Raw genomic sequence first — 13,141 nt, 5'->3', positions numbered from 1 at the left:
GGTATAGATTTAAGCCCCACAGTGCTTTTTAATCCATGTTTTTTCTTGATCTAAAAAAGATGTAACTAAAACCTTAATACTTAATTTCCTCCTCCTTACAAGATACAAATAATTAGACCTAGGGAAAACAGTAACCTTTCCCTTTTCTTGGAGTTTTGAAAGACAAAGCGATTTCAGGCTTCTTGTGTGAGAAAAATTATTCTGTCTCAAATATATAAAAATCACTTAATTGCTTTCTATCATGCACCTATATTTCCTCTATTTATTTCCTCCGTGGTCATCAGATTAAAAAAATGAACTATTCAGACTAAGCCCTTACCACAACAACACACTTGTAGGAAAGTAGCCAATAGGCTGTGTTCTCTTGGTAGCCTTGCATGCAGTAGGTTCTTTAAGAAGAAATATAAGTTTGAGTCACCTGTACAGGATTGCCTGCATAAAATTCACAAATAAAACCAATGTTACTACAATTCTTTGTGGCTACAAATTTTTTATTAGGAATTAATAAATCTGGTAAAAATGAAATGTGATAAGCACGATATATGGATCAAACTTTGTGAAAAATGACCTGTACATAAAAAAAAAACCTTAAACCACAACAGAAACATAAATAGCACCTTACATGTATGCTCCCACACTCCCTCCTCCACATTACCAGGTTTCCTCTTGCTCAGGCTCAGTCTCAAGGACCGCAGAAATTCTGCCTCTGGTAGCTTGTGTCTTGTATCTTCACAGCTACACTGTGGTCTATGAGTTTGGAGAATGCTCCTGTAAAGGCAGTTTTTGATAGATCTCAAGAAAGGAGATAATGTCCATTTTGTGCCTCACAAACCAATTTTTAAAGCCATGTAATTGTCTTTTCTGTCTGTTTGCAATTTATGTTTCTAAAAGGATTTCCTTTTATCCAGCAGTTTTCTTTTTATCTCCTTTTCAGTAACCAGTGCAATCCTCATAATCTATTTAATTTACCTTTGAGCCATGTAACTGTTGTCCATTTTGAAGGCATTACTTGAACCTATACATGTACCTTGTATCTTGAGTTTAAAAAGTCATTAACTCACGTAGTATTTTTTTAAATGTTAATTCTTTGTTGTATCAGATCAAGCTGTAGAAATCTAGTATTTGAACATCAATAATACAATGCAGCCTTTTAGAGTACATTCTGCTCACTGTCAGGCTTACCTCATAACAGAACAAGAAATGAGATCCTCCTCTTTTTTCTTTTTCTTTTTTTTTTTTTTCTTTTTAATAGAAAGTTGCTTTCCATAAGAAACAAAAATAGGAAAGTGTTTAAGAACTGCAACTACTTCCAGCCTGTAAAAACAGAGGAATATTCTAGAGGGTATTAAGGCCCTGGTAGTTACCAATAAACATTATCAGTAAGAATTTGAATAAATATGGCCTCTTCATTTATAATTTGATAAAGAGAACCTGTTCAAAGAATGGCCAGGAAAAAGTGGACTAGCAAAAGACTTGAGAGGTTTAATCAGTTTAACAACAAAAAGCTCTCTGGACATTTTACAGCAGAAGCATAGAAGGCATTTTATTTATATGATTTTTGCATAGCTTTTTTTGGGAATTTGGATATTATTTGTTAAAATAAATGTATGTGTCCAACACGGAAGAACTATGAGTATTTCCCTTTAGAATAGGTTAATCTGATTATAAATTCTGCAGATGTAGATCAGTGTCATTCAATCACACTAGCTTCACAACTGTATGTATTATAAAGGGCAAAATAAAGACAGTCCATCACCATATTTAGAAGTTGCGCCGTGACCTATGAAGTCTGGCAGTCTGCTGTAGAAGAAATCACAGTGCTACTAATTAAAAGAAGCAACAACAAACTGATAGGCTGATGTTAGCCGTTAAGAACTTGTAATCACATAAATATTACAATATAATGTGAGTAGCAAGAGGCATGTGCTAGCAGAGCCAGCTTTTGTAATTATTCAGTCTAATCCACAGAGTTTAAAGGCATATTCTAGCCATGGTTTTCTTTATTTCAGGTCTAGCAGCATGGAAGCAGGGTTCTCCAAGTAAGATTTCCACAAGTTAGAAAACCGGGCCATTGTAGCTCCGTCAATGATGCGGTGATCAGCTGACCAACTCACGTTCATGATCTGCGCCTTGAACACTTCACCTCTTCCATTAAACCGAGGAAGAACCTGAAAATGAGAGGAAGGAAAGAACAGACATATTAAATACTTTCAATTTAAAAATCTGTATTTTTAAATTGTTCATTTGTTAATCTAAATTTAAACATTTCGCTAAATTAGAAAGATGGCACTAGTGCCATTCAAAGAACAAAGACCCTCACAATACTGTTTGTGCTGCAGATTAGAATATATTGCAAGCCTATGTAATAAAGTCATAACCTGTTTCCACCATTATCAAGTAGTGAAAACTTTTCTTGACTCACGAGTTTCTTCCTGAATAGTTTATTGTATTGTTAGTGCACAAAGAGATGGTTTTCTTAACGCATTCCCAAAGCAAGAGGCTCATAGAAGAGCACAGGAAAAGTATTTTAAATTAATACCAACTTCATTTCCAGCATTGATCTCAATTGTTTATATGAATGAATTAAAGCCTGTAATTCAGAAAATACAAAATTGTCCTCACTATACAGAGTTCTGTATGGATTTAGCTATCTGGCTCATGAAATGAAAACTTCATTATCGGAATACTTTTTTAGTCTCAAGGTTTGTCCTTGATGATAGCGAAAATGCTATTGCCCTGTTGAAAAACTTGTAAAAATATATTTATGTTGTTTCTCAATAATGAGAAGGCTAAACATAGATGTGAGTGAAATAACAGGATTTTAGAAAACAGGTCTGAACCTTTGGTGTAAGAGACTTCTATTTAAATGTTTGGTATCTCTGCATAGTCATCTAAAAAATCCCAAAACTCTTCAATCACAAGCTATGTAGTTTTGGTAACATAAAGAGGAAATGTTTAGATAAGAAAAACAAAATAAAGGGACACTCCATGTTTCATTTTCATTACAGATGACCCTAGTTAGCTAAACACTCACATCACTGAGATAAAGTTAATATACCTGTATCTTTCCAAGTGCTCCAATAGCTACTTCAGGAGGTAGTATCACTGGTTTGGCATAAGTGCCACCAATCTAGAAAAGAAAAAGCTGACGATATTAGTTAACGTTTTTGTTTGGATTTTTTTTTTTTTTTAAAGCAGTCTCTTGCATTAATTGCCACAGATTTTGTTCACTGCACATTAAATTTAACTAAGGTATTTAAGAAGCAGTTTTGAGATGCAGGTTCTCATTTTTTCTGTACTTACTGTGCCAATATTTGAAAGGGTGAATGTTCCCCCAGTAAGGTCATTTGTTCCCAGTTGGCCTGCAGAGCCCAAGGACTGCAGGCGATTTAATTCAGAAGCAATTTCAAACACGCTACAGACTTGAACATTTTTCACATTTGGGACAATTAAACCTTGCTCTGTGTCCATAGCAACTCCAATGTTGTGCGAAGCCTGCAACGAGTTTCATTAACCAGACATTAACACAACCAGGCAACATGAAATGCATTTTACATTAAAAAGTTCTGGAATTACGTCATCTTTATACATCTTTTTAACCTAGGAAGTGCTGTCTGTAGTAAGCAACTCTGCTATATGACTTTGAGAAGGGGATGTAAATTTTTAAATATCAGCTTTCCACATCTGCAAAGTGCAAACTGATTTTGGCAGTTTCACATCCAGGAAATAAAAAATCCTGGAATCAATTTCACACTGAAAATATTTCACTGCAGGATGATTATATAGGTAACAAAACATGACTATCAGATTTTAAAGAGAAAAAAAGTAACAGAGGAAACAGCTGCCTTTCATTTGCTAAAAGGAATATATAAGGTTTCATCTGAGAGACACTGATAAAACAGCACAAAAGGAGTTTGTGCTGCAAGGAGCGTGTAGACATCACTTAAAATAGACACTTGCTGCCCAAAAGTATCAATCCAGCACCTCATTCTTCGGGTGAAAAATAGCAAATTGCTACATAAACATGCATTTTTGGGGCAAGCCTGAAAAACATAGTGACTCTTATTAAACAAACTACTAAAATAAGATCAATAATAAATCAAATCCAATCTCAGAATCTGGAAACACTAATTATTCAGCACACCCTCCTAATTTTAATTCTCAGAGTTAGCTCAGACACAGCCCTTGTTAGCAGTTAGTTTAGGTTTTCTGCTCACAACTTTTATCAGTTGTTTACAAACCTTGTATGTGACATTTTGACAGTTTTCATCCAAAGAAGCATTAAGAATGGGATACTGCAACAACCCCAGAGAGGCTGCCTGTTAAATATCAAAAAGGATAAACTTTCATATTTCATAGTCACAGGGCTGCATGGAAAGGAAGAAACAGCAAGAGACAATTTTAATTAATAACAATACGGATTTTCTCAGTGCAATCAAATTTGGCTTAAACTCTCCTAAACTTGTCTGTTGATATTCTGTCATTATTACCATAGCAGAAGAAAAAGACAATTTATAAAATCCAAATAGACATCAGACAGATGTACAAAAAGCATTAGTCCCTTTCCCAAGTATAACTGGAGTTGAATCTGCATTTGTTATTTCTGATTCACAATTCAAATAAAATATCCCAAGGCAAAAGCTATGAGATTGAGCAACATCATTCTCAGCTCCCCACTTCGATGATGACTATTTCGAGGAAATAATATTAACTCCCCCTGAAGGGGGTGAGCATAATGAGACCTTACTCCAATGGAAATAGCACCACCAGAAGCTTCAGGCTAAGCTATGCATTCAATGCATAGCTTAGGCACTGCATCAGCCTTCATCGATGCCAACTGTTGGAAATGGAACCATGGCAACGAAATGAGTGCATCTGCCTGGTTTTCAGAACAACGGGAGAGACATACTGATTCCCCCTAAGGGATTTGTTGCCAACAAAAACATAATAATGGTAACAATAACAACAATGCATTTCACATGAGGTTGACTTTAGCAGAGCTCACAAAAAATACTGAGTTTCCAAAAACTGTTCTGTGTAACTCAAACACCTCACAACACTTATGCCTGTAATGAACGCTCCATCTGCTCTATCCTTCCCCATGAACATTTAAAAAAAAACTTCCATGATATTATATAATCCTAACTACAATTCCAAGTGGTTCAATAAACAAGAAAAACAGAGGCTTTTCCTGGAACGTGTAATTATCCAGAGGATAGAGAGGTACTTCAGACTTAGAAGAATCATTTATTGGATTTTGGCAAAATCTGCACAATTGCTCCCTGTGGCGCCCTGCTGCACGTCTCACCTTTATGAAGAAAGGCATAAAGGAAAGCTTAACTCCACGGGTTTGTGCTAGAGGCTTCAGCTCCTCTCGCAGCTGAACAAGCTGAGTCAAATCAATCTCATCACAATAACCGAAGTGGGGTATCTTCAGGGCTGCACTCATAGTCTTTACCATTGCCTTGTGAAAACCTGGAAAACATTCACGGACTTATCAAACCAACAAAATGAGCTGCTGGGAAGTTATAGTGAAATTTCAATTATTTGTTCCCATTAAATTACAAAATTAAAAAAAAAATACACAAGACCACAAAAAAAACAAAAAAACAAAACAAAACAAAACCAAAAAAAAAAAACAAAACACACCAAACAAACAAGCAAACAAATAAAACCCACCAAAACCCAATCACAACAGAAAAAGGACAGGGTAAAACTCACTTTAGGATCAACAGCTATTTAATACATACAATGCAATTTGTATGATCGTAGTATTTCGAATTATATTACTGCATATCTCTCCTATGTATATATGTATTTGAAATCATAATACAGTAACCTGCACTACTGTTTCCAGCCTCTCTAAACAAACATTGCCTGAAAGGGAAGCAAAAATCTTTTATGTTCCTCTTTTCATGTGATTTTTCTTACCTTAGTTTCTTTTGTTGCACACTTCTCCAGAAGAAGTGTGAATGCTGAAGTACGCTATTATCAAGCACTGATAAACCCTTAAACTCACTGCATTTTGCCAGTAATTGCATAATGATTCATACTGTTACAAAATCACGAGTTTCAGAATTCCTACCTGCTCCAGCATACACCTGAAGAAACACAGACTAAAAATGAGCAAGTGCAACTCGCAGCCCAACTGCATCCAACCAAAACACAAGCAATTATTTCACAAAAATAATAATTTAATGCAACACCTTCTTACTGACCATGCTTTCCTATTGCTCACCAGCATGTCAATAACATGAAACACTCTCATCCAAAGGAATCAACTGTACACTCAGTAACATTTACTGGTAGTCTCCTGTGAACATGGTCTCAAGATTGTCGTGATTTACCTGTTATAGGTTCAGTTTTATCTTTTCCTGAAAACACAATGGGTCTGGAAACAGGTAGAGGAATTTTGTGTGCTTTGTCCTTCGGAGCAGCTGGCATAGTCTCTGATTTTGGCAAAGGTGGGATAATTTCAGCCTTTGGTGATGGAGGTAAAATAGCTCCTGTTTGTTTGGCCAAGTAATTGAGTATGTCTTCTTTAAGGATTCTGTTATCTTTCCCTGTTCCAACAACTTCACTCAATTTAATCTGAGAAGTACATAAAAAGCTATGACACTTCTGTTTTACAGTAATATAAAAATACCCTACATTGTGAGCTACGGTTCAAAATTATTCCAGTTATTTATCTAACATACTTAGTTTTCCTTCTCTTTGTATGATTTATTGGGTACTTGACAATGTTCAAACCATCCAGAAGGCCCACTAGGTCTCTATTTGCATATTTTAGGGAGGAATTATCAATACTACTTACTTCTTAATTACCTCACAGGATCAATAATGAAACATTAATTTGAGGAAAGCTATCTGTCACTTAATTTTATCTAGTTATTGTTTTATTTTTCTCCTAAAATGCACCACAGACTTTCAAAACTAATGGAATGTTCACAGATTCACAGGGGTAAAGAATTAGAAAAGTGCTTAAAAAGATCACCTAGTTCATGCTCTGGTGTTATATAAATCTGAAGAACAGAACAAGGTAGCTAAAGCTGACCCTCCTCCCTCCCCTGTCACAGGAATATATTCTGATACTTTATTATCTTCTCTCTAGCCTAAAGCAACTTAACTGCATTTTAAGCCCTTTTCCTATTCACCGTGACCATCAGAAAGCACAATCCTCTTCATCTTTACAACAGCTTTTACACATGGAAAATGTATTTGAAATCAAGTAATTTCTCACTGCACTTCCCTCTAAATCAGTATCCTCCTCATCAGCCAAACATCTACATGAGATGGATAAAAGCAGCAGGACCCGATTCAGCAAACTTACATTGTTCTCCATGGCCAGACGACGAACTGCAGGGGTTGCTAGCGTTTTGTGACCCTTTATCTCTTGGTGAGTGTGCTCTTCGTGAGACATAGGAGGTGTTTCAACAACATCTTCTTCTGAAGCAACACCTGAAAACAAACAAACAAACAAACAAATAACTTACTACATAATAAGCATTTGTTTAATTCCGACCTCAGACATTCTGTGATTCTGTGACAGCTGAAGTTTTTAATATTCACTTGAGCTAGATGTAAACACAGCATGCTAAGGTTGCTGCTTAAGCTGAATTTTCAAGAGGAAATGCCTTGCTTTTAAGATTTGAAATCCTAATAAAATATCTCAGCTTCTATTTAATTTTCTTGACTTTATAAGGGGGAAAAAATAGTTCAGTTTTAAGATTTTCAGGAGAAAAACTGTGTCACTAATTTTTTTTTTTTATGACAACAAACATAAAATATACACGAGAAAAAACAAAACAGAACAAAATAAGTCACAATACCTTTTGAAGCATCAATTTCAATGTCCACTAACGGTTTTCCAACATATGCAATGTCATCTAAATTGTAATGGAGCTTTCTAATGATGCCATCATAGCGACTAGTGATAGTCACAGAGGCTTTATCACTCTGTACTTCACAGATGCTATCGAACTGAGACACACTGTCACCTTCTTTTATATACCTAAGAGAATAGACACAGGCCAGGATAAAACATAGTAAGTGTAAAAATCTATGCTGTGTGTTCTTTTGAGAAATTATATATGTTCTCACAACACAAAAATGCATTCCAGATAAGAAGACAACCTCTACATAATGGATACATTTGTTGTACACTTTTTGCCTAACTAGTCCAGAATGGTTTGTTGTCTGAAATGACCAAATGAGTTAGAATATCATCACACGTATATTTTTAATATTACTTTAGTAAAGCAGAGTTTTTTTGACATTATAAGCCATCTAAAAATAAGTATAAACACGTCTTAGCCAGAACCTAAGTGCTCAGTTCCAAATTGCCGAAATACAATCAGTGTCTGGTTAGTTTCAGGATAGAAAGCGAAAGTAGGAAACACTCTTCTATGCCAAGAGAGGTATTTTCACCTGTCTGCACAAAGAACAAGGCACTGCAACACTGCCTTACTTCACTGTACACTTCAATTTTGCTTAATCCATTCATCATTAGTTTTTAACAAACAATGTAAATGTTCAAAGCTTTTACTAAAGTCAGTAGAGAAGTGGCATAGGAAAAAATTAGGTGGATTCTCCAGAGTAGTCATTTGTTTCTACAGTTCAGCCTAAGTTTAACATGAAGACAGACTTCTTGCATTCTAAAAACATTAATCACTGAAGGAAAGCCTATATACAGGTGCCGTTAGGGCATCCCATGCCTTCCAGCTTTTCCGCTCTTAAATAAACCAGATTGCAAATAAACAAAATGCAAAGCTCAGTAATACAAAGTTTTAAATTATTGGAAATGTAACTTGAAAAACTTCACCTGTAAAAAGCATTTTCATTTGTAGAAAACATAGTCTTAGGCAAATAATTTCTAACAGAGCTGTTAAATACTTGCTGATTTCTTAGTATGTTTCTAAGAAAGTAGAGCTTACCATTCTTTTACAGTCACCTCTGTAATCCCTTCTCCAATGTCAGAAAGCTTAAACTGGACAATTTGGCCACATGAAACTTAAAACAGACAGTAAGGAAACACAGCATGTTTAATATTAAATGTAAGGTATCGGACAGAAAAATCTGAATGTATCAGAAAGTCTAAACACCAGTCATATACCAATCGCTAACATAACACTCATAAAATACCAAAATAAAATAAATTATTTTATTATGAAAAGGATTACCAGCAGATGTTCTGAATAATCGCTGTTGATGACTATACTTGAGGGCAGATTTGTCAAACACGCACACATATTTTGATTTTATAAAGCGAATGCTGCTGCACGATCTAACACGGTGAATGCAAACCTGGGGGAGAAAAGTCTTGAGTGTTAATATAATGGACTGAGGAACGTAGAGCTCATTCAATATTTCTGAGGCAACAGTAATACTAAAATAGCTTAATTCTAGTTTATATAAGAGAAGCTTTTATAGAAACACAATTATGTTGAATACATACTGAATGTACAATAACCATGAAATGAGCATAAGCTTTGCCAGGCCTTTAACTTCTGTCACTAACACAACACATGGGGAGATCAAAGCCACAATAACAAAACCTATTGCCAAAAATCATGACAAGATCTGGTAGGAGGTTCAGACTTGCTATTGTTTCCCTCAGCAATTAGTTTAATCAGGACACACACACAAAAAGCATACATAGTATCAACTACATCAGCCATCTGAAATATTCTTCTCCAGAATGGATGCTGGAAGGGTCCCCTAGACTACAGGCAAAATCATTCTATTTTTATTTATCAGTTATTATTCCAATTAAAGAGTGATCGCAAGTACTAATTGGAAAGGAAATTCACAGCAGAGGGCAGAGAAAGTTACCCTTCTATTTCTGTTGATACCTAGGAGGCAATCATCTTCAAATAATATCACTTCACATTAACTTTAATGACAATTTTTAAGAACTGAGTGTGAGACAGTTTATCTTTCATGGGTACAATTGTACTTATCCAGAAATCAACTTAAAGGTTGAACAGAATTTTCTGGAAGGCTCTTCACACAACACCTTATGCTTTAAAGCCTCATGTAACAGTCATGATTTTGGTCAAAAGCAAAGCCAGTAGCACTTGCATTGACATAAGCAGGCATTTTATCATTAATCTCAACAGAAGTTAGTTCAGACCCTTTATATTTAGTAAGATTTCTTAAATTTAATGTAATTGTGGTGTTATGTTGTCTTAGAGTGCTATAAAATTAATAAAAATATCAATTTATCTCTAGATACTATCTCTAATTTATTTAGAGATATGAAAACAAAAAAATCAGATGCTACAATGTACCTCAAGTAGCTCAAAACTGTAAAATTTAGAAATTATCTTCTTAGAGGAGCCAGAAAACAGCACACCTGTATGGGAAAGTTAATTTTTACTTCTTTTTTTTTTTTTTAAAAAAAAAACACAACCTCTTTCAGTAATTACAGAGCATATGAATCTTCCTGCTTGTCCTCCCCACCCCCCAAACTCTTGATTTTATATTACGTTTTTTAAAAATAGGTTATTCAGAAACTTGTAAGATTCTGAACTTACAATGTACACGTTTTCTATATTATTTAACCTTGCATTACAAGTTATATTTAATATCATCTTTCTTTTAGAATAAAATATTTATACAACACAAAACTGGTATATAATGTATATCTTAATAAGCCTATTTTCTCCTGTTTTTAATTTTGTTTTATTTCCCACTTGAGTCTACAGTTACATTTTTTTGCCCAACGAGATCATTTTGTCCCAGACTTACAATAAAACTCTATTCTTTTTATATGACCCTACATGGAAAACATTCAATATTTACCTGTGAAGAGGATCACAAGGAGCACATCAAATCTCTGAACTATTTCTAAATGTGAAGTTTCATAATGCTTTCCATGTGTTTTTAAGATTTGGTAACCAATGCAGGTACTGAATTAGTAATAGCACTGCCAAAAGAACAGACTGGTTTTGTAACAGAAGAATTTCAGTTCTCTTTCAAATTATATTTGTAGGAACAAGTAAAAACTACTGCATTTTTAAAAATTGAATCTTTTTGGTTTGCCGTTTTGCACATTCTCTACTAAAACGTTAGTGTGGTAGTATGTTAAAGCAGTAAGACAGTACCCAATCTCTTTATAGAACTATGTTGCTTCCTAACATGGGGGAAAACTGAAATTCGTGAAATAGAGGCTGTGCTTATTAATTTCAGTAATACTATTTCCACTGTAATACTATTTTCTGTGTAATGCTGAATAAGGAAATAACAAAACCATGTAAAAGCCAAAATCGGTTTAATATACATAGCATACCCATCTACATATCCTGATGTCTGGAAAATACAGTGATACAAACCCAACAAGCCCAGCACTAGCAGTTACGTTTATGTCACTGTTAATACACTGTATGACAATTTAAAGGCAATAATGCCAAATAAGGCAACACCTTTGCTGTGCAAGTTGTCAAAGTGTGGAGCTGCTGTGGGCAGAAGAAACTGAGGACTCACGCCAGCCTCTCACTGATACCCAGGACACATCACCCTCTGATATTTGGTTGACTAAAACTTGTTTGGACCAAGACAACCTGGGAGCTGTATGCCATTTGGAGAACTGCCTTGCCCCTGTTCCAGTTTTGGTTGTTCCCTTCAAAAGAAGCCAACTGTGCTTTTGTAAATCACCACTGATCCCAAAAATCTACCGCTGGCTTTAGAACAAAATGGGCTTATTGCAGCCTGCAGGCAAGGGATTACCTGATGGAGTAACACCGACTTTCAAAGTCAAATTGAATGGCTTGTGCTCAGGGACAATGACTTCTCATTGAAGGATACTCCTCTATAGAACTCTGGAGCTGCTGCCACACTCAGTCATTTTAACGAACATTTATTTACTTTAGATCTGTTTAGCATACGTATTCTGTATAACCAACTATATAGTTGCCTATATACTAAATCAATGTCCTCGGTAGCATGTTTCAGTCAGACATTATTTCCCACCTACATAACTGGCACCACGTCCTGTTGTCTAGGTAACTGCTATTTCCCTGCTGCTTAACACAAAGACCTCCACCCTCCTTTCTTTTCTTCTTCACAACTTACAGCCCCCATAGGACACCCACCATCACTTCATCCTTCTTCCACTTACTAGCTGAAGTGTTTGCAAAACATTGAGAATATTAAAATAAAGACCTTTAATATTATAATAACTGTATTATTTCTTGGACCTTCTTACCGTTTTACATTCGATGGTCACAAGAATTAGTATACAGCAAAATTCAAAATGTGCTTGCAGGAAATACACACTGTAAATAGTCAGTTCTATATGATTCTATAGTCTGTGTTCAGCATGCACATAGGTAAGATGAGCATTGCCACCTCATCAGAATCTCCCTCTGGATTTAAGGATAGTTTAGTTAGGGAATAAACTAAAAAGAAAGCTGCTATTTTCTATATTCTTAAGTAGTAAAATTACGTGTACCTATGTAGACTAAAACTTGGTAACTACAAAAGTATCACTGAAGAAATTCCTCATTACCATGCTGTCAAAACATAATGTGAATTTTTAGAAGCAAAAACAGTAGAGACTAGAACTGACACTTGTGTTTTCACTTGGATCATCTTACAACAAGATGTTTCTTTTTCTGACATTCCACAAAACAGCAGTGATAAAACTGGGGACCAGCATTCATCACTAGAGCAGGAAGACTAGAATGCAAGAAATCAGAGGAAAGCGAGAAGCAAGCCTTCATGATGACATACATTTATGAGATTGTAAGTGTCCTAAAGACAACCAGGTAGATTCACTTCTTTAAGTATGGTATCTCAACTAGCTAGTTTACAAATATCAAGGCTGCCAGGGTTCAAAGAAACACGTTTTCCCTTTCTGCAGGGACCAGCCCGTCCCCGCGCAGACCGGTCGGCGAAAGAGGGTGCTGGACCGGAGGGGGTGACGGCCGCCTAACGTTTGGCGATGCAAGGAGGGACCAGGGGCCCAGAACAGGCGGGAAGGATGGCAGCGGCCTCGGTAAGCAGGACACACACGCTTCTTTCACAGGAGCGCGGGCAGCGGGGCAGACAGACACGGAGGGGGCAGCAGAGTGGGGCGGAGAATCCTGTTCAGGGGGTCCCCGGGCAGCAAAGGCACTGATCCTGCGGGAGACGCGGGGCA

General features: G+C 36.0%; 1 protein-coding gene across 1 annotated transcript; it reads right to left on the bottom strand.

The window, feature by feature from the left end:
- Positions 1 to 1,523: 1,523 nt before the first annotated feature.
- On the bottom strand, positions 1,524 to 9,303 carry DBT (dihydrolipoamide branched chain transacylase E2; the record flags this gene model as incomplete). The annotated part of the gene is made up of 10 exons (XM_008938159.1): positions 1,524 to 2,168; positions 3,059 to 3,130; positions 3,304 to 3,495; positions 4,242 to 4,319; positions 5,309 to 5,475; positions 6,348 to 6,591; positions 7,331 to 7,458; positions 7,830 to 8,011; positions 8,934 to 9,009; positions 9,180 to 9,303. Coding segments are annotated over 10 exons (1,431 nt in total), but the record flags the coding sequence as incomplete, so codon positions are not given.
- Positions 9,304 to 13,141: the final 3,838 nt, after the last annotated feature.

This window comes from Merops nubicus, unplaced genomic scaffold (genome assembly GCF_000691845.1).
Source record: "Merops nubicus isolate BGI_N331 unplaced genomic scaffold, ASM69184v1 Scaffold52623, whole genome shotgun sequence".
Lineage (NCBI taxonomy): Eukaryota > Metazoa > Chordata > Aves > Coraciiformes > Meropidae > Merops > Merops nubicus.
This window is presented reverse-complemented; position numbering and strand designations above follow the sequence as displayed.